The 26,827-nt window shown below is 33.2% G+C and overlaps 1 protein-coding gene across 2 annotated transcripts; it reads left to right on the top strand.

Annotated features, from left to right (window-relative positions):
• Positions 1 to 6,620: 6,620 nt before the first annotated feature.
• Positions 6,621 to 25,908, top strand: LOC128161798 (uncharacterized). 2 transcript variants are annotated; one of them, XM_052825202.1, is made up of 12 exons: positions 6,621 to 6,720; positions 10,821 to 10,953; positions 11,392 to 11,453; positions 15,348 to 15,592; positions 15,915 to 16,019; positions 16,231 to 16,282; positions 16,397 to 16,650; positions 20,629 to 20,703; positions 21,230 to 21,277; positions 21,572 to 21,616; positions 23,507 to 23,557; positions 25,456 to 25,908. In XM_052825202.1, the coding sequence occupies exons 4-12, from the start codon at positions 15,382 to 15,384 to the stop codon at positions 25,851 to 25,853; spliced, it is 1,239 nt and encodes a 412-aa protein (XP_052681162.1). In that variant the 5' UTR covers positions 6,621 to 6,720; positions 10,821 to 10,953; positions 11,392 to 11,453; positions 15,348 to 15,381; the 3' UTR covers positions 25,854 to 25,908. The 2 variants fall into 2 exon arrangements, with proteins under 2 accessions (XP_052681162.1, XP_052681170.1); XM_052825210.1 differs by lacking the exon at positions 21,230 to 21,277 and having other exon boundaries at positions 15,377 to 15,592.
• The last annotated feature ends 919 nt before the right edge of the window (positions 25,909 to 26,827 follow it).

Raw genomic sequence — 26,827 nt, 5'->3', positions numbered from 1 at the left:
TGGTGTCCCAGTGGTAACAGTGGGGTATATTAAATCAAACCTTTAACTATACATGTTATCAAAACAGTTCTCATAGACTACTACTAGTATTACAGCATGTATAATGCTTGTCTATCGAGCACTCACCTTTTAATGTAAACATATGTCTGTTGTTTTACGGGTTCCTTACCTTCACAGAACATGGTAGCGTATAAATTGATTGGACACAATCATTATTCTTAGACGGTAGACCTATGATTCTTGACCTGGACTCTTTTATTGTAGGATGAATTATAATTATCGCTGATGTACCTCTTTATTTATCTTGTTTTGTTGTGTGTTAAGTTTGAAGCTGAATAAATCTGTTCTAAAATTTGTTTCCTTTTCTTCATTTTAAAGATTCTACATATTGAAGTTATTCTTGCATGCCAACTTCATTATAGACATGGGTCGAGTTGCAAACAAGAGGCCTTCAGGCCTTGACGGTCACCTGAGTCCCATATCCTTCAGACTGACATGTCAGAGAGTCCCAATTTTGCATTTTAACCGTCATTTTGAAGTCTCAATTATCCTTACCTGAGATTTTGCTGACTGTTACCCTGCTTATATTAAAATTCACAAAAAGGGCAGGGAAGGGGGTAGTCAAGAGTAGGGGGAATCTTGGATTATCTATACCTTAGCTTCAGGGGTCAACAATTTGAAGCTTTTTGTAATAAGAGACCTGCAGGTCTTTAATGGTCAATCTTTTATCATACTCACTGTTTCCGATTTATAATGCACACAAAATGCATACCGCTTATTTCTACAAGAATACAATGTACAGGATATTGAACTAGATTTCCTAAAAAAGAATAAATACATGTATGTTGTCAAGTGACAATTAACCAAATAGCTTTCAAGATGAAGTTCAAATTGTTAATGTTTGACACACAGCAATTACCCTAAGTAAAAATACATGTTCAATATATGGCCATATTTACCCCCCTCCGATAAAAAGCGTCAACTTCTGCCCCATGGCCTGGGCAGTGAATTTCACAATTTAACAGCAAGACATTATGAACATACTTAATAACAATTATATAACTTTATCTCACATGACTGTGATTGTACAGAAAAAAAATTAAAATCAATACATTTTCACTATTCCTACATTGGCCCCGTCCTAGGGCCTGAACCCCTGACGCAGGAGCCATAAATTTCACAATTGATGTGAAGGACTTCATGGACATCATAACCATGCAATAAGTTTTTCACAAACATGTATGGGAAAGAGACGAAGATTTTTAAAGACCTAATATATTTACACTTTTCGGCCGCTATATTGGCCCCGCCATAGGGTCTGAACCCCTGACCCAGGGGTCATGAATATCACAATTTTGGTCGAGGGCCTCATGATCATGGACATCATTACAATGCATTTAGTTTTCCTCATACATACATTGGATTAGAGAAGAAAATTTTCTAAGATTTAATAAATTTTACTGTATGGCCATATTTGTCCAACCCCAGAGCCTGAAACCCTGATCTAGGGGCCATAAATTTCATAATTTTGGTAAAGAGGGCTTCATGGACATCATAAGCATGCATTTAGTTTTTTCCCACATGTGTGGGGGTAAAGAAGAAGATTTTTTAAAAATGTTGCTTTTTTGCATAGTAGGCCCCGCCTATGGCGCCCTGAGGGTGGTAAAGCCATGGATTTCACAAATTAGATTCCTCATGCCAAAGAGATGCTTTTTTCCACCAAAAATGGTAACAATTAGCCGAGTGTAGTTTTTAAGAAGATATCATAAATGTAAAATTTTAAATGCACGATCGACGATGTACTATTACTACGAAAATATTTTTGATAAAAGGACACATAATAAGCAGAGAAAATGAACTAGGGAGGAGGACACGGTCTTTTTTGATCGGTTTCGGCATTTGTTGCGACATTTGCAACGTTTCGTATCATCCTCATTGCGAGAGTTTGAACCTGCAAGAGTTTGAGATGATTAAAATTTCAAATTCCCTTAAATATACGTGCTTTGGCTGTTTTTCCGGAGAAAACGACCCATATTCTTTTACAGCAGATTTGTTGAGATTGGATGAGGTATGTACAAAACTATTTATGATAAGTTATCTTTTACAGTAAATATCATTTGAAATTCTGAAGTCTAAATCAGCGCGGTAACATGTAAAAATACATGGCAAATAAACTTTATAATTGTTTCGATAAAAAATATTGATAAAAATGAAAATAAATAATTGTTTAATTTTTTAAATCTCTTTAAAATACCCCCCCCCCCCCAAAAAAAAAAAATGTAATATAAACAAAGCCGACGACATCGGACTCTCTTTTTGTGAAACCATACATCAATCAAAGTACCGAAGTACTGTCGGGAGTTGACTTTATTGATTATTATAAATTTTAAAATCAACGATATGTTATGCAATTTTTTATAATATGAATTCTCGAACTTTTTCGACAAGAATTTCGAGAAAACCCCATATGAATCATATGTGTAATATCTAAAGATAGAATTAATTCCATCAAACTGTGTATCAGTAATCGAAATGTATCTAAAAATTGTACACGTCTGGATCCAAGCAATTTTGAACTCTAGTCTCGTTCAACCCGACGCTCGGATGTCACCGTTAATCTCCGACTACCAAGAGAGACTCTCCGCTTGTCGGGGATTTACGGAAACAGCCGAGCGTTTGGTTGAACGAGACTATACTGAACTCTAGCGTAGGAATACATGCAACTACAAAAATCAATTGAATTGTTCGTACACTGACTATTTTCAAGGTATTAATAGATACTTTTCTTTTGAAAAAGATGGTACATCATACAATACACCGAATTTATCTATTATTTTTAAGATTTACGTCTTGTCAGTGGTGATGATTTGTGCTTAGGTCCAAACATTGTTTCAGTTTCGGTTTGCCAGAGTAACTGCATAGGAGAGTTGATTAAAATCAACTCCCAAAAACGGATCCATCAAGTAAAATTTTGGTGTGTCAAGGAACCTTAATAACATACACATTTATTATATGTTCGTTATAATTAAACGAATTATTGCAGACAATGGGACAAGCAATGTCATGATATTTCACAAAAAAGATTAACCGATGCATGTTTAAAATGTCAGCATTTACGTTCATAATTGATGAACATGTTATATGGCATGTAATAACAACAGCGAGCAAGAGTTTTCAAGTAAAAGGGACGGTCACCATGCAGAGCAAATGTGTGTAATCCTGCTTTAAAAATAGATCAGCATTCCACTATATTTGAACGGTGAAAAAGGGGGAGGGGGTCATCGCAACAAGTTGTAGTATATTGTCTGTTACGGTACAATGTAAGAAATAATTGGTGTTGGATTATCATTATTACAAGAGAGTCATCAGTATGGATTAAAACAAATATATATTTATACAGCTGGAAATCGCCAAAGCGGGGTGTGACCCCATTTTCGTTTAGTTGGGCAATTTCATCAATCTTGAAAAGGGAATATAACTCGCTTGTCTTACTAAATGTACGTTACCACATTTAAAAATTACTATTCAAGTGTGTTTCTTAATTCGATAGATTTCTTCCAAAACATCCGATCCAAAGTATAATACACATATATGCAGCTGTTACAAAACAAATATCAAAAAATTCATCTACCCCCCCCCCCCCCCCCCCCATGGATCTCTGCCAATGGATGAGTTCATTCGTAAAGCAGGAATTCGCGCCAAAATGTCTCATTCATAGTTTTTGTGCGTCGATTAGTTAACGAGTCTGTTGGGATCATGCAAATACCCCAGAGCACACCATGTGTTTACATCACAGGCACGTAGCATCGGGGGTTGGGTGAGGGAGGCTGCTTCCCCTCCCCTCTTTTTTGACAGCTGGCACTTTCTTAACTTTATAGGATAAAAGGAAATATCATGGATTTGCCCCGCCCCCCCCCCCCCCCCACTTTTGTAGGAGCATGCAATAATAAAAAGTTCTGCAAATGAGGAATTCTAATTGAATTGGAGTTACAGTTAGGGTTTTTTTCATGAATTTGAGAATTCACCCTTTTTTAATTGCTTGTCAAGATGATTTTAATGAAACTGCCCACACACATTCAAACACAATACGTGTTTGTATACCCTCTCATATTTCATAAGGTTGGAATTTTTAAAAAATGCCTTTCAGTTGATTTTGCAATTAATATAACAAATACAATTTGAAAAAAACGACTATTTACTCTCCAGCTTTCAAACTTACATGTACTTATATGATATGTGTGCATTCCTAAAAAAATGAATTAATAAAATAAATGAATTTTAAGTGATATATATGTACATGTTCTAGATCGAAGAAAAGACTAACATTTCGTCTTAAATTTGCACCTTCCATTTATAAATTTATGATCAGCAGCGAAAATAAAAATTCATTTCTGATAAGATAGCCTAATTGATTCATGCATGCTTCCATTGAATAATTTTGTTTAGTCAGGCAAGCTTTTTGGAAAGCTATTACTTGTAGCTAACTTTATTTTTTCTCTATTTTTAACGACTTGACTCCTATCTTAATGCATTTATTGTAATTCAGGCTTCAAGGGGGAGTCTAGACAACTTAAAGTTTGTATGCAGGAGAGAACTGAAAATTCTACCTAAAATTGAAATCCGCCATCGTGCCTCGGATGACCAACTTTCAGCTTGTACTAAAGACTTCGTTTCCGAAGCTATACTGGGGCGATGTGGAATGACAGATAGAGGTAAATATAATTTACCATAAATTGATTTAAAGATAATTTTAACAATATGAAATGTGGTACAAATTATTGCCATGTTTATTTTAAACTTACTGCCACCCGATATATATGTGTATAATATTGGACACGAAAATTTCAAGTCAGCCACGTTGCTTGGAATACAAAGAGTGCTGAGGAAAAGGACGCACTGATGAAGAAATTTCAAAGATTCACCTTTAGGAAGGAAAAAGAAATCTCATCATCAGATGGAAACCTTAAGATCCCTAAAACGCCAACTACTGCCAGAAAGCCAAACCAGAAGAAGCGGATACGAAGTACCAAGACCACTACAATTAAATTTGAGTGACGTTCCACTAAGGTATGTAAACAATTTATTGTATATTGTGAAATGTTTGTAGATATTTATATTAAAATAATACAACTTATTACAAATTCCATTTATTGTATATAATGAAATGTTTGTAAATAAATGTATTCATATTAAAATAACGCGACTTACTTCAAATTCAATGAAGTTTGTACATAGTATGTCTAATAAACATTTTTTTTTCAAATTAAGTGTTTTTTAATTTTTATTCAATGATTTAGTTAATTATATAAAATATAACGATTTTTTTTCAATTTATATAATAGCAAGCCTTATTTTTTTCCTAATTTTTCATAGATCAACGTTTTATTCTCTATTTTTAGTCCTAATTTTTAAATCATCTTTATTTCTTTAAAATTATTTGGTTTTATTTTAATTTTTGTAAAATTATATTTTTTTAACTGGTATTTAGAAAATATTTTATTTATCCAACGCAATCTTTGGCTTTAATATTTTTTTATTCAAAATTATGGCTCTTAACGAGGCGGCCTCCACGTGGCAAGAGCTGGGCAACGGTATCTAAATTAAAATCTTGTTTTAAAAAATGTAAACAGATACCGGCAAACAACCTCATCCCTAGATTAAAATTGTTTGTAACGTTTTTTGTTAATGTAAAATTTCCATGAGACATTGGGGTGTTTCTGCTAGCCGTGTATATTTTTATACTGGAATTATCGTTCTTCTTTCGCTCACTCGGTTACATAATGTAAGCAAATGTGAAATAATAGTAATATCTTAACATATTTCTATTAAACTAACATAAATAATCTCCCGGGCGCCTATTTTTGCTCCTCGGGCGCTATTTTATTATCCCGGGCGCTCTCGGGCGCTTTTTAGTGAGACCCTGGGAGACCTTAACCCTAACCCTAACCCTGTCCGTATGAGGCATTCAGCAAATTTCAGTATCTGCACACACGTGCATCGCGCCTTATGATTGTACTACTTTGTAAAGCAGTGACAGCTAGCTTCATGTAAAATAATATTCATTTACATGTTCAGTACTATAAGAAACACCCTTTTTATGCATTTGTCTTCAAAATTTTCCTTTACATGCGTATGCCATTGAATTAATTGACTTTGCCTACTAAAAGTAAAACATTAATTTTATGATATTAACAAATGATACCATAAATGATGTCGATCATTCTTTGCTATCTGCTCCTCTTTGAACTGAAACGAGTGATGACGTACATGTACAGGCACGTAGCATCGATTTTGAAAAAAAAAAGGGGGGGGGGGGGGCTCGTCCAAAAAATCTTGTCAAACCCAGATCAACTTGTAACTTCCCTTTCACTGTTCGTTTCCTTATTTTTACGTCAATTATTCACCTGGTCTAAAAAAAGTGGGGGACAACTTAATAATTCACTTTTAAGAAAAATCTTTGCTGCGACAAAAATGGGGGGGGGGGTAGGGGTGTGGGAGATAGCCCCCCCCCCCCCCCCCCCCCGGGTTAATTCAAAATGGTTTTCATTGCTTTACGTTTAAAAGTATGATTGTATAAGTTTAAGTTGAAATTCGTTTTCATTTTTAAAAGACCAAAACTATACAGTACACGAACCTGGAAAGGAGATGCTTTGGTGAATTTTCAAGATTTAATGCCGAAACTGCTCACCATACCCGTAGCCCTATCGGGGAAATTGAAAGGTGGGTTTGCATTGGAAAGTAATAGCATGCACAAACATGCACACTGTAACACTGTATTATATACTATCATAAGATGCGGTTTTAAATATATTTACTGATTCAGTTTAACGTTCGTTACAGTGTTTATTTGAACAAGGTCGAAAGCGAAAGTAGATAGGGATATGGCGCAAATAGCATAATTATGCCAATAAACCGTTCAATGTATAGGAAGACATATATATAAACCCTATCTATATATAAATACACCAGGTGTATATATAGATACTCGAGTAGGGAATATATCTCTCTTCCCGTACATTTATTGATACAAAATTCAGAGGCCTGTGCTTTGTCGATGTATTAAAATACTGAAATTTTCTAAAAGAATGAAAGTAATTTCTTTATTAACAGTTAGACTATGTTAAAATCAGACTGATCACAAATGGTATGCATTACAAATATTTGAAGATCGAATGCAAACGAATTTTAAGGTAGTTTAATTAAGTATTGAATCCTTATTTTTTGAAAGATATAGTCTCATAACTGCAACGGTGTGTGCATACAAATTGAATAACGCGCTTTAGCGCGTTATGAAAATTTGTTTGCACACACCGTTGCAGTTATGAGACTATATCTTTCAAAAAATAAGGATTTAATACTTATATTTACATTTTTTTTACCTTCTTGCCTTTGACGCAAATGCGAATTATACCTCAAATTACTGTATTATCCTATGGGTAAGTTCAAATTAATGGAAGAGCCACAGTAACAGCCACAAGCGTGATATTTGATTTTCGCTTGTGACGTTGTATTTATCAGCGTTCAACGTTTGTGACGTCACAATTAAAACTCGTGATTTAACCTTTTAGTACCCTGTCTGTGTTACGGTGCTACATCTGCAGTAGCTTTAACGAGGCTGGGTCTAATTTGCTCTGCCCTAGATTTTTGAATGAAATTTTTTACATGAATTTCTACTGATAATATGTTTTACGGTGCTACCGTTCTGGCGAGCGCAGCAAGAATTACACATACTGTACCTTGCATCATTGCATTGTCAACTTATAGTTTTATTTAGGTATCAACGAACGTCAAAGAATTTTTGAGAGAGTATTGCTCTACAATAAGTATGCCAAATGTACTAATTTTAATGGTTATGATATATACAGCGCAACCCCCTACCCAGAGAGAGAGAGAGAGAGAGAGAGAGAGAGAGAGAGAGAGAGAGAGAGAGAGAGAGAGAGAGAGAGAGAGAGCCCGGTACCTGTTTGTAGGTGTGTAATTTCCCACTTTTATTTAATGGTATGACTATATGCAATATCTACATAATTTTTTTACCTGTTTATTTTTTCATTTTATTCCTTTTTATTTAGTTCAAAATGTCATATTGTTTATTTCCTCCCTACTCATATACTTACCTGCCTACTGCACGGTACATGCATGCACAATTACTTTAAAAATGGATCGACATGACAGTAAAGTATGGCCCTTGCTAGTTTATATATATATATATATATATATAAAATCTCTATATTAAAAAAAGATTAAAAACAAATCATATGTCAATGAGGCAGGTATCGCAGACTATACTGAAATAGCCAGTACACTCATTACAGATGTTTGATCCACCTCGAAATTTTTCGCGGGAAATATAGCGCGAGTGCACTGTGACGTCATCCTTGACTTTGTTCGTCTTTGTTTACGTTTCTCGACTCAATACGAAGGTATGGAAGCATGTAACAAATCTTTTGAGTCTCGCCAAAGCATATGCGGTACTCAAAACGTGTCTTCAAACTTTAAGTCACCGTAAATTACGAGTTAAAAGTCGGCCATTTTTGGCATAGCACCACGGGTGTAAACATTAGAGAGCATCATGGGACGTAGACAAAAAATTTTGTTTGATGAACTGTAGGTTTAGCTCGTTCTTTTTCCCGCGCACACTGGTTCTTAGAGCTCGCTTCGCTAGCCGGCGCTGCGCGCCGGCGAGCTGCGCTCGCTATAATTATTATTTTAAGATTAAAAAATAAGACATTTACCACACCGTTTGTTTAAGGGGTCATCTAAAAGTTTGTTAATTTTTAACATAGGACCCTATGGGATTTTGCTTGAAATGTATCAATTTTGCACATTTTTTACATTTTTTTAAAACTTCTGCCCTAGGGATTTCTTTTTCTGGTCTACATATTAAACTTATTGCTAAAAGGCATCAAATGGTCAAATAAAAAAAACCTTTTACCTCCTGGTTTGTTCCAGGGGTCTTATCAAAGTAGTTTTTTGTATGCCCAATTTCCCAGATTTGTCGGATTATGGCTATTTTTTATTTGACAAAGGCGGAAATGGTGATCTTTATAGTATTATAAAACATTCAGACATATTTAAGTTATAAATAAATAAATAACATCACATATTAAGGGTCATTAATATAAAATATATGGTTACTGTCTTGAAATATATGAATTAATCTATATGTTTAGGCGGGTTAAGTAAACGTGACAGAGGGCTAGGCTTGCTGAACCTTCTTCACGTTTTCGACCCGAGCCCATATAAAGCTTATACTTCAAGACATTTATGTTTATTCTACAAAATAATTTCAATTTTATGCATCAAACGAGCTATTTTCAACAAATTTCGCTGAATATCTGCAGTTGAAACTGTCACGCCATGGCGTCAACAAAGCAAAAAGATGACGTCACAATACAAATGAAACGCTGCGCGAAAGCGTGCGTACTCGTTCTGTACTCGGCCTCGTTAAATGCAAAATATATGTGAAATGTAAATATAACGATATATTTACATTCTACTGTGTTTTTCCATTAAATTCCGTGATGTTTAAATGCCTCTAAATGCAACAAGTAGTCAAAGGTCAAATTGACGAGTTTTATTATGACGTCACAAACGTTGAACGCTGTAAACTGCAACGTCACAAGTGAAAATCAAAGTTCACGCTTATGGCTGTTACTGTGGCTCTTCCATTAATATTAACTTACCCTTAGGATAAGATAGGAATTTTAAGGTATGAATCACATTTGCAGACAAGGCAAGAAGTTAAAAAAAATGTAAATATAAGCATTAAATCATGATTTTTTGAAGTATACACTCTCGTAACTGCAGCGGTGTGTGCATACAAATTTTCATAACGCGCTAAAGCGCGTTACTCAATTTGTATGCACACACTGCTGCAGTTATGAGAGTGTTTACTTCAAAAAATCATGATTCAATGCTATAGTATACTGCAGGTATTTTAAGTCTATAATTATCAGAATTAACAGGCACTTACAGTGATCAATCTAAGGCCCATACAGTATATATGTATGTATTATAAACAGGTCCAGTACAATCACTAGACTTAGCTAATTTGTACCTTGAATTACTTGCATAGCTTTATTTACATACCTGAAGTATGTTTAATTCAAAGCTACAGTAGTTGGCCATAAATGAGTTCGCAAAATGGCCATGTTTACTCAGACTCGTCATCACCAGAATTTTTTGGACAAATTATTTTTAACAACAAAGTAAAAATGGCTTAAGAGACTTTACTTTTAATGTTGTGCAATATTGCTTTTTTATTTAAAACATTAACAGACAAAAAGTGGCATGGTCAAGGAACTAGCTGCCAACCTATATTTGTACTGTGTAATTTTGAATAAGCAACCCAGAAGGATTGTAGTTATAAAACAACACTGCATTTCTGCAAACATGCATTTCTAACATTATTGTTTGGGTATGCACAGGTGTCTGCAGTCTTATCAATAAATGAGAAATAAGGTCAAAACCTAGCCATTAGTTTTGCTCACAAAGTGAGGTTGTGGGTGAAACTCATGGCTAGGTTTTACTTATCTTGACTTTATTTCTCATTATCATTTATTGATTGATATATTGAAGTTGAAAATTACTGCATTTTTAAAGTGCAACTTTTTGTACCTGCAATGCTCAATTAAAAAAAGGTATGATTGAGTAGGTAAATAAGCCTTCTTCAGGAGGTACAAGTCTGTTTTAAAGCTGTGTAGGTAATTCAAGCTACATAGCTAAACCCAATGATTGCATTGGACCTGATAAATGCATGTATATATGCAGCTTGATGAATGAAATGTACTCAAAATGTCAACATAACATTATTTTTCCAGTTCAACTTATTTATGATGACTGAGTTGCACCGTCCCATGACAGTTTCTGAAAACTATCAGCATACTGTACCAACATACTTAATATATATAAGTAACATGTACTCGCTGATTTGATTCATTTGGCTAACTAAAGGTATGTTTTATTTCAAACAATCAGATCTTTATATTAGTTACTGTGCATGGGAATAGAATATTATTGATCTATTTTTAGACAATAAGAACCTTTAATTGCAAAATTGTTTTGATTTATATGCTCATCAAATAAACTTTTTTTAACCTAACTTTATTTCTCTCTCTCTCTCTCTCTCTCTCTCTCTCTCTCTCTCTCTCTCTCCAAGGCAATTTATTAAAGTACGTAGTAAAATTAAGATTAAATTAAGAACTAATATCCTAAAATAAATCAATAAATATTTGGGTTAAATTATTTATTACTTTGTATTTATGTACTAGCTACATATAAAAGACATGTATATACATGACTGAAAGATATGTTACTGTACAAAATCCAGTATTAAACATGAAATAGGGACATTCAATGTTGATTGAGTAATTGTCTTTCTTCCGATTTCAGTTCTTGTTCATTCATTTGGATCATTTGTTTGCTGTATTTGTACCAGCTGATTTAATATTCAAGTGAGTAAGGTCTTGTACTTAATTGCAATTTGGATAACATTTATTGATCAGTCTATTTAGATCTGAAAAATGCATGAATAAAATTAATATTATTATATATTCATGATATTAGGGATGACAATTTTACTAAGTTGGCTTATAGTCGTTAATTGGAGCCTTTGGTCGAGCGATAGTGGAGTGCTCATTGATTTATTTGAAACTCTGTGTACTTTTTAAAATCAAATAATGCTACTGTCACATACACCATATCTCAAACTCATCACCATTTAAAAACTAATGATAATAAGCATTAGAAGTATCTGATTTCAAATAAATAAAAGAAATATAACCAGGTATATCTAAGTATCCGTTATCTAATATCTGAGCTTTTTCTTTCCCTGGTGTCTCTTAATTAAGCTCCATATCATCTTATTAAAATCAGCAAATCAAATGTGTTATGTTTCATGGTAAGTAATTGTCCCCTGCCAAATCAACATTCAAATTTAATGATTATAAAAACAAACGCTTATAGATGATTACTGATTTGATTAAACTTTTGATTATACAAACATCTAATTTAATAAAAAAAACTCATTATAAGAACCACAAATTGATCTCTTCATAAATATGTCAGCCTAAGTACATGTACTTCTATTCAGAATAATAATTTGATCTACAACATCTAAAGAGATAAATTTTTAGCTGCTTAAAATAGCACCAGGGACACCCATTTGATGGAATAGAGAGTGTAACATGATCAAAAATGCCAAGAGGAGAAAATTATTCTTTTTATTTGAAGCCAAAAAGTACCGCATGAAGATAAAGATTATTTTGAATATTTTTCTTCAATTTATAACAAGTAATCGACTAAGAAAATTTTAATTAATGATCGATGTGGCTGAGCAATAGTCAAGTACTCATCGAGTATTCGTTGACATCCCTAATAAATATACTATTACATTAAAACTCGTTTAGTAAGAACATGGATATACAGTAAAACACAGTTATAACAAAGTGTCAGGGACAGGCGATTTTGCTTCATTATAAGCGTAATTCGTTATATCCATCAAGTTTTGTTTTACTTAGTGAATTCTAGGATAAAGCATAGTTTTTCTTAATCCCTGGTAAAAATTTTTGCAAAATTTTACGGTTATAACGAATTTGGATATTACAAATTTACTGATATAGCGAACTGATTTAGAGTACCGTAGAGTTGAATAGTAACAAAATTTAACACTTTTTAGCTCACCTGAGCTGAAAGCTCAAGTGAGCTATTCTGATCACATTTTGTCTGTCGTTCGTCTGTCCGTCCGTCCGTCCGTCCGTAAACTTTTCACATTTTCAACATCTTCTCAAGAACTACTCAGCCAATTTCAACCAAACTTGGCACAAATCATCCTTAGGCAAAGGACATTCAAAGTTGTGAAAATTAAGGGCCACACTTGTTTTCAAGGGGAGATAATTAGAAATTAATGAAAAATTTCGAGAATTTTTCAAAAATCTTCTTCTCAAGAACCAGAAAGCCAGGAAAGCTGAAACTTGTGTGGAAGCATCCTCAGGTAGTGTAGATTCAAAGTTGTGAAATTCATGACCCCCGGGGTAGGGTGGGGCCCACAATGGGGGGTCGAAGTTTTACATAGGAATATATAGAGTAAATCTTTAAAAATCTTCTTCTCAGAAACTAATCAGCCAGGAAAGCTGAAACTTGCGTGGAAGCATCCTCAGGTAGTGTAGATTCAAAGTTGTGAAAATAATGACCCCCGGGGGTAGGGTGGGGCCACAATGGGGGGTCGAAGTTTTACATAGGAATATATAGAGTAAATCTTTAAAAATCTTCTTCTCAGAAACTAATCAGCCAGGAAAGCTGGAACTTGTTTGGAAGCATCCTCAGGTAATGTAGATTCAAAGTTGTGAAAATCATGACCCCTGGGGGTAGGGTGGGGCCACAGTTGGGGGGTCGAAGTTTTACATAGGAATATATAGAGTAAATCTTAAAAAATCTTCTTCTCAGAAACTAATCAGCCAGGAAAGCTGAAACTTGTGTGGAAGCATCCTCAGAAAGCTGAAACTTGTGTGGAAGCATCCTCAGGTAGTGTAGATTCAAAGTTGTGAAAATCATGATCCCTGGGGGTAGGGTGGAGCCACAGTTGGGGGGGGGGGGGTCGAAATTTTACATAGGAATTTATATAGAGTAAATCTTTAAAAATCTTCTCCTCAGAAACTAATCAGCCAGGAAAGCTGAAACTAGTGTGGAAGCATCCTCAGGTAGTGTAGATTCAAAATTGTGAAAATCATGACCCCCGGGGGTAGGGTGAGGCCACATTGGGGGGTCGAAGTTTTACATAGGAATTATATAAAGAGTAAATCTTTAAAAATCTTCTGCTCAGAAACTAATCAGCCTGGAAAATTGAAACTTGTGTGGAAGCATCCTCAGGTAGTGTAGATTCAAAGTTGTGAAATTCATGACCCCCGGGGGTAGGGTGGGCCCACAATGGGGGGTCGAAGTTTTACATAGGAATTTATATAAAGAGTAAATCTTTAGAAATCTTCTTCTCAGAAACTAATCAGCCAGGAAAGCTGAAACTTCTGTGGAAGCATCCTCAGGTAGTGTAGATTCAGAATTGTGAAAATCATGATTGCTGGGGGTAGGGTGGGCCACAATGGGGGGTCGAAGTTTTACATAGGAATATATAGAGTAAATATTAAGAAATCTTCTTCTCAGAAACTAATCAGCCAGGAAAGCTGAAACTTGTGTGGAAGTATCCTCAGGTAGTGTAGATTCAAAGTTGTGAAAATCATGATCCCTCGGGGTAGGGTGAGGCCACATGGGGGTGTTGGGTGTTAGAGTTTTACATAGGAATATATAAAGTAAATCTTTAAAAATCTTCTTCTCTGAAACTAATCAGCCAGATGATTTTTTATAATTGTTAAGACTTTGGCTCCAGGACAATTCTTCAGCCTCACAAGAAGGTTCAGAGTTTGATGTAGCTTTATATCCCATATATAAACAATTGTTAAGGATCTTTTTGAGAACTGCAATACTCAACATGTGATATGACTATAAAATCATCCTGTTAGAAAAGGGACTAATGATTATAAACATAAGAATATGCAGGGGGAAAAATGGATTTTATTTATACAGTCTCTACATGTATTATTGTACATTGTCCAGATTGTTTGTATTATGAGTCCATTAAGCTGATTTTATCATGATACCTATTGTTCCTCAGGTGAGCGATGTGGCCCATGGGCCTCTTGTTTAATGATTTTCTTTACAGTTTTAAAGGTTTGCAATACCATTTAGCATAATAGTTTGAATGAATTTATTTTTGCATAAATTCCTCAATTTAAGGTGGAATAACACATCATCACAAAATGGCTGACTGCTGATCGAAACGACATTTTGTTTTATCAAAAGGAATTTATGAACTGAAACTTAACTTATTCCATAGCCGAGTGGATAAAGTGTCAGACTTGTGATCCGTACGTCCCGAGTTCGAATCCCGCAGTGGCTGTTGTTGTTACTTACTAGAATAATTATTTTAGATATTAATTTTTTATCCCTAAACTGCAAATTTTTGCTTATTTGACATTTGTACAGTTTATTTAATATCATTATATCTTTCATTATTAAAAACTTTTCTGTTAATTTGAGTGACTTTTTCCAGGTGTGTTATTCAACCTTAAGATTCGATTTTTAAATGTATCAATGTATTTTCCTTCTAAGCCTCAATTAGCAAAAATTGTATTCTGGATAAATGAAACTTGTATACAGTGAATTCGCTATAGTTATTATTAAGAATTCGTTTTATGGATATAACGAATTACAAAAATATAATGACGTAAATCCATTGGTCCCTTGGACTTCGCTATAACCGAGTTTTATTGTATATACATATGTATATATGGTTTCAGGAATCTTTTCTGTTCATTGCATGTCCCAGTGAATATGGACAGAGGGTTGTATTGGTTCACCTTTGTAATTGTGACATCATTGACTTATGATGTCACAGTATCCCTCCAGTGCCCCACTTCTGCAGATGCTTGGGAAAGGGCCTCACTGGCACTACAATGTAAATTACCAAACTCCTACCATTGTCTGAAGGATGAAAAAAATGTGATAACAGAACAATGTCTGGCCAAAGTATGGATAGAAGGAGGTATGGATAAGTCTCATTAGAATGTAGAAAGAGATCTAGAATATGTAGAATTGCATGTTTCCTCTTTAAATTTGAAATCCAACTTTCCAAATTTATTGGAACAGATTAAAACAAACCGTCCGGGATCCATCAACCCAATGTATTAAAGGTCATATAAACATGATGCATGTTCCTTGTAAAAACACTGTTAATGAAAATATGTTATCACTTCCTTAAAGTTTTGAGAAAAAATGTGTTAAATGTGTTTCTGGCCAGTAATTAGTTTTGTGTATTCTTATCAGTTTTTAGGTCTAATAATTTTAATATTTCATGATTCTTGCAGAAATGTGCCCTGTATACAGTTCCCGGATGTCCAAAATTGACGTGATTGAGTGTTCAACACCCTCTTGTCCACAATCTACTTACTGGTCCAACTCTGTGTTCCTATGTAAGACAGCCAAATAAGGGCTCCACTTGTTGAAGAACTTTTAATATGATATGAAACTCAGAATATTGTGTAGGAATAAGATAAAGTTACAAACATCTCAAAAGCTGTAAAAATGTCATGTCAGTTCTGGAATAAAAATAAGATAATGGTCATCATTCAAACTTAACAAACACATGGAACTGCATAAATCTTTTTTTCTGAAATATTGTAGATCCAGTTTGTTTTGAAACAAAAATGGAAACACTGCCAACAACAACACTAAGGTGAATTATAGTTCTCTCCCTTTGCCTGTGTGCATTTTACATATCTTATAATCTTGTTGCAATGTGACATATAGCATTAATTTAATTGTGAAAAATACTGTATAATTATTTCAGATCAACTATCATTGAGCAAGCATTAACAACAGATTACAGTATGCCATTCATTTATAGCCCCAAAGACAAGACAGGAGGAAATAAATCAACTGTTGGTGGCACCACCTCAATGAAGGGCAGTGGAAAGGATGCAGACCATGGCAATACAATGATATACATCATCGGTGGAATCTGTTCAGCCCTGGTATTGATTTTAGGAATCACTGTACTTGTAGTGTGCAGAAGGAGAAAGCGAGGTCAATCACGTAACCATGGTAAGTAGAAGAAGACAGTCATCCCAATCCACTGATGGCTATGATGACCATGCATACATTTTTGATATTTAACTTAAATAATAATATCTTAATACAGTTGAACTTTGATATCACGAACACTGATATCTCGAATACAATGGATATTTAGAAGTGATTTGTAAGTCCCAACCACTGATTTTTAAAGTATTTTAACCTCAATATCTCAAATACTTGGATATCTCAAAAGTTTTTAAACAGTCCCATCTACTTCGAGATAACGAAGTTTGACTGTATTTAGAAATGGGTAAGGAGGATTTGGACAACACAGATGATACAAAACTACTGTGATGTAGAATCCCTAGAGTTCATGGTGGCTCAATTAATATGGTATTTTGTGGGTACCCCTCCCCTATGAGTTTACATCCTTGATGATAACAAATCAATGGAGAGTTTTGTTTCATACTGGAACTTAAAATCTGCAAAATTACATCGGATCCCCACAATTAAGCAAACAAAACACAATCCACCAAAAATTGCCCCCACGAATTTAAGTGATTCCATATTTGTTAACGTTATGTCTGTTTTCGCCTGTATTAGTGTATTTATATCTTAATTTTAATTAAATCATTACCTTTTTTAAAATCAGATGGATAATGTGTGATGAAAGTTTTGATGGAAAATTCAAATAACAAACATAGGAATCTCTGGCAAAAGTTTAATGCAATTGCATAGTTGATATGAGAAAGATGATAAAAAGAAACTCAATTTGTGTTTTGATTCGACAGGTTGAGATATTTCCAAGACAGTAAGAAAATCTGTGACATTTTTGGTCTTCGAATTTGTAATAAGCATGATATGAATTTCAAGATATAAAAATTTTAGATGTGTGGGGTGTTAAATATTTTCAATGAACAGGCTTTGCTGTTGATCCTTTCAACACACTGCATATTAATATACAGACCCTGAAACGTACTACTACACCAAAAAAGCGTGCGACTTTCGTGCGAGAAACGTTTCGTGTAAACCGTTTAGCGTTTCGTGTAAACCGTTTAGCGTTTCGTGTGAATCGTGAAGCGTTTCGTGTAAACCGTTTAGCGTTTCGGGCAAAGCGTGCAGCGTTTCGGGCAAAGCGTGTAAATCGTTTCGGGCAAAGCGTGCGAGATCCGTGTGAAACGTTTATCAGATTTCATTCGGAACTCTCTGAAAATTTAATTGTTTCAAAATAGCGCTCGTGTTAAACATTACTTTAAACTGATTGGCAAACCTCCTTTGAAATATTCTCGTGAAAAAAATCTATAAGAAATGATATACTTATCTTTTTACAAAATTGAATTAATTTTTAACAAACAAAAGAAAAGTACGCGTATTGAAAGAAGACTAGTTACTGAGACTATTCGGCTGTGTACAACCAGTACACATACATGTAACCTCGGACATCGGGTAAGACCTGCACCTGGCTGAACCTGTCAATCAAACTCTGTGTATTCGTTTTCATTGGATGGTCACGCGTCTCTTTTTTTGTCAATAGCCAATAGAAATTTAATAACTTCAAGTTAGTCGGAATCAGTATTTGATGATGCACACAATTTCAATGATAGATTATTTAACATTAATTTGAACAAAATTAAATGTAAACATAGAAAGAAAATATACTGTTCATTTCTATGAAATGCGGGAAGTAAATTCTTTTGAATCCCGATTTAAAATATTTCTACAAGTTATTATTTTAATTATTTAAACACTGATAACGGAAAACAATAAGTAATTAACACACTGAAATTTTCCTAAAATGTACATATGCAATTAATTATTATGGGAGTTTATATGCATGGTACTTAATTCAAATAGATTATAATAGATATATTGTACGCTGTTATGCGGGGCGCTGGTTATGTATACGAATATTGAGACAAAAATCTAAATCATTTTTTATTTTTTGTTCTTTCCGAAATCCGAAATAGAAATGACAACTTTCTTTATTGTTTAATCCATTGATTTTTCTCTGTGATATTATGTACGGAACATTTATTTACGCGAATGATTCGACATAAACAGAATTAGTCGGTTGTTTTATAGCATTTTTCTAACTTATGTGACTAATTATATTTTACATAACTTTCAAAATTATCAATGTAAATAATCACAAGTTTATTTACAGTTAGTATTTTAACATCGTATTCTCTGAAACCAATAAAAATATCAATGTGAGAAGAAAAATCAAATCCCGCCGAAAACTGAAAAACCGATTTCAGTTTGTAATCATACGGATTTTATTTTTGGTATTGAATATTGTGTTACGGTAACTTTTTTCTCTGGATTTTTTTATTATTTACGGCACTAATAAGAATCATGGATATTTCTTTTGAGCAATAAATATATTTATAGAAGTAATACATGTATTTTTGGCTAATTCTGTGAATAAATAATTTTTTGCTTTAAATATAAGTAACAAATTAAATTAATCCATCAATTCAATACTTATGTACATATATGTTTCTAATATCAATATTTCTATTAGTTCGTGTTTTCTTAAAATTAATTCTTACTAACAGAGCCAGGGTAAAAATCCGAGAGGACCCGAATCGATCAGGATAAAAGCGTGTCCAAAGCGTGTGAAAAGCGAGCAAATCGTTTCGTGCGAGAATCGTTTCGTGTAAACCGTTCAGCGTTTCGTGTAAATCGTTTAGCGTTTCGGGCAAAGCGTGCAGCGTTTCGTGTAAACCGTTCAGCGTTTCGTGTGAACCGTTTAGCGAGCGTGTAGCGAGCGTGCAGCGAGCGTGTGGTGTAGTAGTACGTTTCAGGGTCTGTACACTTGCACATTTAACTGACTCTCGATGAAATCTATCTATTAATAAACATGTACTTAAGAAGGCTTGATGGTCGTGGCCATTTTTAGACTATATTTACCTCCTTTAGACATAGAGCTCTGTATAAAAATATAGAAACATGTTCAAATTATAAAGCTCAAGTATTTGGTTTTTTCTTTACTAAATGATAGTTTATGGATAAAAAAATCGTGCTTACAAATTTAAGGCGGATCTGATGGTTAATCTGTAGACCATACAGCCTTCTTAAACTACTTAAACATTTCAAAGAACTACTTAAAATGGTATCTTCAAAATTTATAGTGATGGTAGTTGCCTTTCATAAAATATCAACCATTTTTTCTCTCAATAAGTGGAAGTAAAGAAAACAGAACCTCCCTCATATATTTTTATTTTCTGAATTTTTTTATATTAAAAATTTGTAATTGTCTTGTATGTTTGAAGTGAAATTTAAAGTCATGTCATCACTCTGACAATCAATAAAGTGCATTTTACCATTATACATGTAGATTGGCATCTTTTCAATCTTAAATCATTGACATTCTTTTCATCAGCCAACTTGAATATCTACGCTCTATTATTTCATCCTTTTTTAATTCAGTTTTTTTAAAAGTATGTTTTTGTGATTTAAAAGTAGTTTTTGTAAAGTCACTTAGAACTGCAAAAATAACTGCCAGACTTGTGTCATGTGAAGCAGTTGAAGTGTTGTGAATCACAAATGTAAATGTTATATATTATCATTAAAAACTACTTTTTAAAGCAATATGAGCTGCATTTTTCATGTTGAATTTTTTTTTTTTACTAAAATGTCAAAAAAGATGACAAAAATATCATGGTTTTTAAATTTCTGTTAGCCATATTTTTGTGGAAAAGGCCGGTAAGAAGCCTTATTTGGACCAAAATTGAATTATTGTCGTCCTGTACAAAAATGGATTTGCTATATATTCCTTAGAAGAGAAATATTTCCTTTGACAAAAACCAATGATTTTTTTCAATTCTTATTTATCATAAAAGTTTAAGTTACATGTATATGCAGTATTATCACACTAGCAGGTTTTAGCAGCAAAATAAAATTCTAAAAAATACAGCTCATATTGCTTTAAAATATAATAAATATTGGTTTTCATTAAATATTTCTTTATTTGTACATTCTTTTTACTTTTATTCCTTTTAGACATGTTAGAAAATTATATGAATGATCGTGTTGAACAAAAGGTTAACATAAATCGAGAACAAGAAGAAGTTCTAGGTGAGTACAATATTTAATTATTCATATATTATTGTTTTAAAGTAACATGAGGGTGCGAAAACCCCCCATACCAAAAAATATTTTCAAAAAATTCCCACATAAGGTATCTCCTATAGACAAAGATTTCAGTAATTTGCTATGACATTGACCTCAAGTTATGAAGTTTAAGATTAGTTTAAGATTTCTGGTACTGTACGTCCTTTACCCACCAGATGAGGGTAAAGGTGACATCCTGGTAGGTCATATGAATTGAAAAGCAAAGAGGGTTCAATATATCCCTGCCAAAATAATTTCAACAACCCCTCCACTTGAATATTGATAATCAGAGGGAAATGAATTATATTTATTGATTGATTTTTTTTCCATTAATATGTCTTCAGAGTCATTGTTTACAAGCCAAATGAAAATAGTTACAGGTCTACAGAGCTAGCTTTTTACACAATACCAGAGACCTAAATAATGAATGTTATTTATGTCTCTGGCAATAACCCCATATATGTAATCGGATTTTAATTTCATTTTCTAGTTAATAAAGATTGTGAAAATACTCTTTCAAATGAATGTAGTCTAAAAAGTGAGTAAATATTTGTGACATTGTTTTATAATAATTAAAAAAATATTTCAGATATATCGGTAGTTTTTTAAAACTATTGCACCTCCTGATAAAATAATGAACTTGCATTGGAAACCTTTATCAAATTTTGAAAAGCTTTATAGTTTTTATTATATTAAAAGGTATAAAAGTAAAGATCTTAATGTTCTACACACATGCATGCAGATTTGAAAGCTTTAATTTCTTACTATTTAATGAGCTGAAGAAGTTATTTATGTTGCCTCCTCCTGATTTTGTGTCATTTACTTTTTTCAGATGATAAAGTTGAAAACGCTTCTACAGAAAAGTCTAGCCTTATGAGTAAGTAATTTTGGTGTCTTCCCACTTAGCTAAAATTCTGAATTTTTTCTGGGTGACTGATTTTAGCTAAGTGGGAATGGTGCACAGGTAAGGGTGTCAAAGAACAAAGGAAATTAATTACAGGTGAACTATAGTCTGTTCAATTATTGACCTTAAATAAAAAAAAAATACCAGGCAATTTTTTAAGATTTTGTTCAAAATTTTAAAAACTTACATACATGTAATAGAAGTAAATTTTGATTATTAAAAGGGTTTGTTTTATGATGGATAGTAGCTAAATTTTATTGTATGTAAAATTACTCAATATTCATTCTTTTGAGGAGAGGGGAAACAGACATAGTTGCATCAAAGTTTATTTTAAATACATGTACAATCACAGTCAACAACAAACTCTGTTTAGCAGTTATAACTTATTTTGAATATCATATACATGTACATAAATATTTTAGCATGTTAGTTAGTTATAATTTACTTTTTTATTGCAAATATCCTGGGGTGGATTGAAGCTTATCTTACCGATAGACAATTAACATAGAGTGAATTTAGAAGGTTTTTCATCTACTTATAAAACTATACATGCTGGGATAATTGTTATTTGATTAGAAAATCTCTTTTTTAGAAATGTTTATGTATTACATAGTCTCTTTATACCATTGTAAAGGGGTTTTGAGATTGAAATTAATGATCTGGGATACCACAAGGGCCAGTATCAGTGCTTGACCCTTTTTTGATTTTGACATATATTAATGATACTGCTGATGGCATATTAAATAACATTAGATTTTTTGCTGATGATACATTTCTGTTTGCCATTGTTGAAAATGACATTTTTACCCCTTCTATGCCCCTTAATATTGAGGATCTTGAAAAAAATAAAAATTATATGGTCCAAATTTTGGGGTGTTGATTCTAATAGCGGAAAAACAATTAATGTTAATTTTACAAGATAGCAGAGAAATTATCACATCATACAGGATACACCATGGCTACGGTGGTGATTATATAAAAAAAAATCAAATGCTCATGTACATTTAGGAATGCATTTTCAGGCTGATGGAACTTAGACTTATCATATACTATTGTAACAAATATACATGAAAAGGCTTGTAAGAGGCTGAATATACTTACAATACTGAAACGTGTCATAGATAGAAATTTGTTTATGAAAATCTATTTTGCTTTTATATATGCTTCAAAAAGATCATGTTTGTATGATGGACTGGGCTGGGAACCTTTACATTTTAGAAGAACACACATAAACTACATTTAATGTACATGTATGATAGTTAATGGTATAGCATTTAATGAAATTTAATGGCATTTAAATCAAGCATTAGTTTGATTGAAGTTTCATATGATCTAATTAAACCATCAATTTCTGTGGTGTGTTGTTTATTTACGCAATTGCTTGCCAGGCCTATAAAATTTATTTTATTTTTTCTTAAATTTATTCTATTTTTTCAATTTATAAATATTTAACCTTTCAATAATTGATAGATCTTAAATCAAAATTAATGTTTATTGTCAAGAATATATACATGTAACTATATATCACAGGTGATTTCTATACAGGTAGTTCACACCTAAAACAGACTATACACAATGCTCACTCAGGTGTGAAAATCACAATTTTAGCTAGGTGGGAATAAGAATTTCAGATTTTTAGCTACGTGGGAATAAACCGTAATTTTTATGCCAAATTTACACATGTATAAAACATTCAAATTTTTTTTCTTAGTTTTCTTTCCCATGGTTATTAGACATAATAAATGATAAATGGTACATGTACATTTCTCGCTATCACATGTCACTGTACTGACTGTGTACTGTATATGTACCAATATCATAGTTTATGTTTCATTGCACATATTCAATATTTATATTTTTTAGGCAAGGAGTGTTCTGAAGAATCAAGAAAACCACATTTGGAAGACACTAAAGGTAATGCTAGCCATCATCTCACATCGGTGTGTGTTGTTAAATTGCTTTAAAAAAATCTAAAGGTATGAGAATTTAAAAGGTCTATGTGATTAATTTCAATTATGATTTTTTTAGCAATCTAAAGGGATGTATGACAGGTTTAATCACAAACTGGCTATTAACATTCTGTCATGTTGTAAATTTTGTATTTACACCCACCAAGTAAATTCAAAATTTACAACATGACAATTCCTCCAGAAAAGTTTAGGAATGATTCCTTACTGCTTCCATTTAAATTACTATGATTATTTTTTGAATTTATTATACAATTACACATGTAATTGGTATTGACATTTCATATTTTGGTTGTCTAATACTATGCAAAATTAATGCTGCTTGTGTGCCTTACATGTAGTTTACATCATTTGACACACGATTGTTTTCATGTATTGCAGACTGTGTATTATCACTCATACAGTGCAATCACATGATGTTATTGAACACGCCCCTTTTCTGGCCACATGCCAAATATAGTACAGTTGAAATTATATTTCGATCATTTTTTCCATTGAAATGAATCATAATTTGGACATGTGTTACATTTTTTTTGTGTGGTTTGATTTGACAGGTAGTGGCTTTTCTGAAGAGGGAATGAAGTCTGCAAAATGTGCATGTGAAGGTACATGTTATCATCACGAATAAATTCAGGAGAATAGTCTTTTAGTATCAGCTTATAAAAACTGCTTTATATTTGAAGATCCAGTATTTGTGCATTAAAAAAAATGCACAGTTTTAAATGACTTGTACGAGTTCATGGATAAGGATCCTAACTATTGAAATCCTTTTTTTTTATTTCGTATATCAGCTTGATCAGCTTAAGCGTGAAGGCGTTTAAAATTTATTTTCAAAATAAGTGGTGAAGCCACAGCTTACACTATAATTTTCATGAGTAATAAAATAGTTTTTTTTTTAATTTGAATTTTTGAGGTTGTAAGCTCAACTTAGAAACTGATGCCTATCCGTGTACAATTGTTAAATTGTGAATTTTACCTTTTTGAAACTTGAAACTAGAAAAGAAATAGCAATTACAATTTGTACAGTTTTGTATTTCAAAGTTTGGGATGGTGAAAGCTTTGTGGCCAGTCGCTCTGGGGTAATCAGTCACTGGGGTTACTGTCATGTCGCCCTAAAGCCAAAGCGTCCCATGCATGAGCACCCCAATTTTTTTTCAGCGCCAAAATACATTTCACGAGCGCCCCTAAGTAAAAATTATTACATTAGATATGAATTAATTTCACGAGCGCCTTAAAATTGATTTGCCCAATTTTGCACTAAAATCAACTAAGGCAGATTCCAACAATCGGTTTGTTCAGTTTTGAAGTGAAATCAACTATGGCGTATTTTCACGAGCGCTCAGAGTTAGAATCTCTCTACAACATCAAATTTGGATTAATTTTACATGCGCCAAAAAATGTGCTAACTTGATTACTAGTATGCTCTAAAATCTCGTTGAATTATTTTCCAGAGCGCCCCAAATTTTGATTTTAATTATAGACACGAAATGATTTTAACGAATTGAAATTACTCTAAAATGATAGATTTTTTGTACCTGGGCCTCAAAGTTTGAATCTTATCGCTAGGCAAAATCAGAGGTTGCCTAGACGTGTTGAAATAAGATTATTTACAGTAATTGGGTGCACACGATTTGTTAATTAACGATTACATGTAACCATAAAAAATGTATTATTACTGATAACTAATGATAACTCAGCAACCTGTAATTGATAAAAGTTGATTACGAGTACTGAATAAAATAATAGAATTATTACTGAGTTTCTTTGCATAAAAATCTAATGGAATTGAGATTGGCATTTTAAAATTATTGAATATCAGAAAAATATGATTCAATTGTATTCCAGTCTATGTTGCTAGTGGACCTAACCTACCACGAAAGGCTGAGCAAAGTGATGCTCCACAGATACTACTGTTAGTGCAAAAGAATCCTTTAGAGAAAAAACAGATTGACGAACATGCTAACAGAGTTTTTGGTTCAGAGTATGTGTTTTGTTGGACAATGTCGTACTACCAGAAACATAAACGAGAGGAGCAAGCGTCAGTGTTGGTGAAAGACTTCGATTTTAAGTCTGCTAGTTTAGAGGAGATTCTGAAGAAGTTACTTGCCGTTGTTGCTGCAGTTGAGACTAGAGTGGCATTTGTTGTGGCTGTACCTCTGGAGACATGGTCACTCAATAGAGAAAATATTTCACAAGTCAAAGTCGGCGATAATATGTTAATCTGTAAGACAGAGTTTGTCTAGTGATTCAAGTTTTTATTAAAAAAGAGTTTTGCACATGTAAGTTTCGTAACAAGTCAGGCACATAGCATCGTATTTGAAAGTGGGGGGGGGGGGGGGGCAATTTTCATATCAATTTTTTACATACTCCCAAAAAAGTGGGGGGCCAACTCCATGATAATTCAATTTCTTACATGTAAATTTAAAAATATTTCTTGCTGGGAGAAAAAGTGGGGGGGGGGGGGGGGGGGGGGCCCTGATGCTACGTGCCTGCAAGTGTTCAATGTACATGTAAGTTTCGAACAAGTGTTGTTCATTGTACATATAAGTTTCGTAACAAGTGTTGTTCAGTGTACATGTAAGTTTCATAGCAAGTGTTGTTCAGTAGTGACATAAACGTAATACATGTATATTTCTAAACGTCTGGAAATCAAAAATTTTATATGTACAGTTTCGGAACCTGAGTTTTTCATGTTTGAGGATGAAGATGAGTTTCATGTGTTCAATTTTAAGTTTTATATCTTGTCTGTTTTTTTCTATTACTTTTATTTACATTTTCTTATATATGGTTAGTAAAGAACTGTGAACGCTAACGCCCGTTTCCCGCCTAGATTTCATATCTAAATATTTCGGAATTCCTGTCAGACATTCAAACACTAAGTTTTCTACTAAAAAGTATAATCAAATCCTAATTAATTTATATCAAAATAAAATTTGTAATCAAATTACTCATTTTTAAACAAAAGTTTTGCTAACACGGGGTCTAAAAAAAATTCAGTGAAATCGGTCTCTATGAGTGAGGAAAATATTATTTAGCGGCCAATATGTGCATAAAAACTGAATAATAACATATTTACGATATATATTAAAGTAAAATTTCATATTAATTCATATCTGTAAATTAGTTTTCGAAAATTTACAAAGCAAACTTCTTCTTTTGGAATGTATTGCGGTCTGTAGACATATGTCCCCCCCCCCCCCCCCCGTGAAACAACAAA

This window comes from Crassostrea angulata, chromosome 1 (assembly GCF_025612915.1).
Source record: "Crassostrea angulata isolate pt1a10 chromosome 1, ASM2561291v2, whole genome shotgun sequence".
Taxonomy (NCBI): Eukaryota; Metazoa; Mollusca; class Bivalvia; order Ostreida; family Ostreidae; genus Magallana; species Magallana angulata.
The sequence above is the reverse complement of the archived record's forward strand: the minus strand, read 5'-3'. Positions and strand labels throughout refer to the sequence as shown.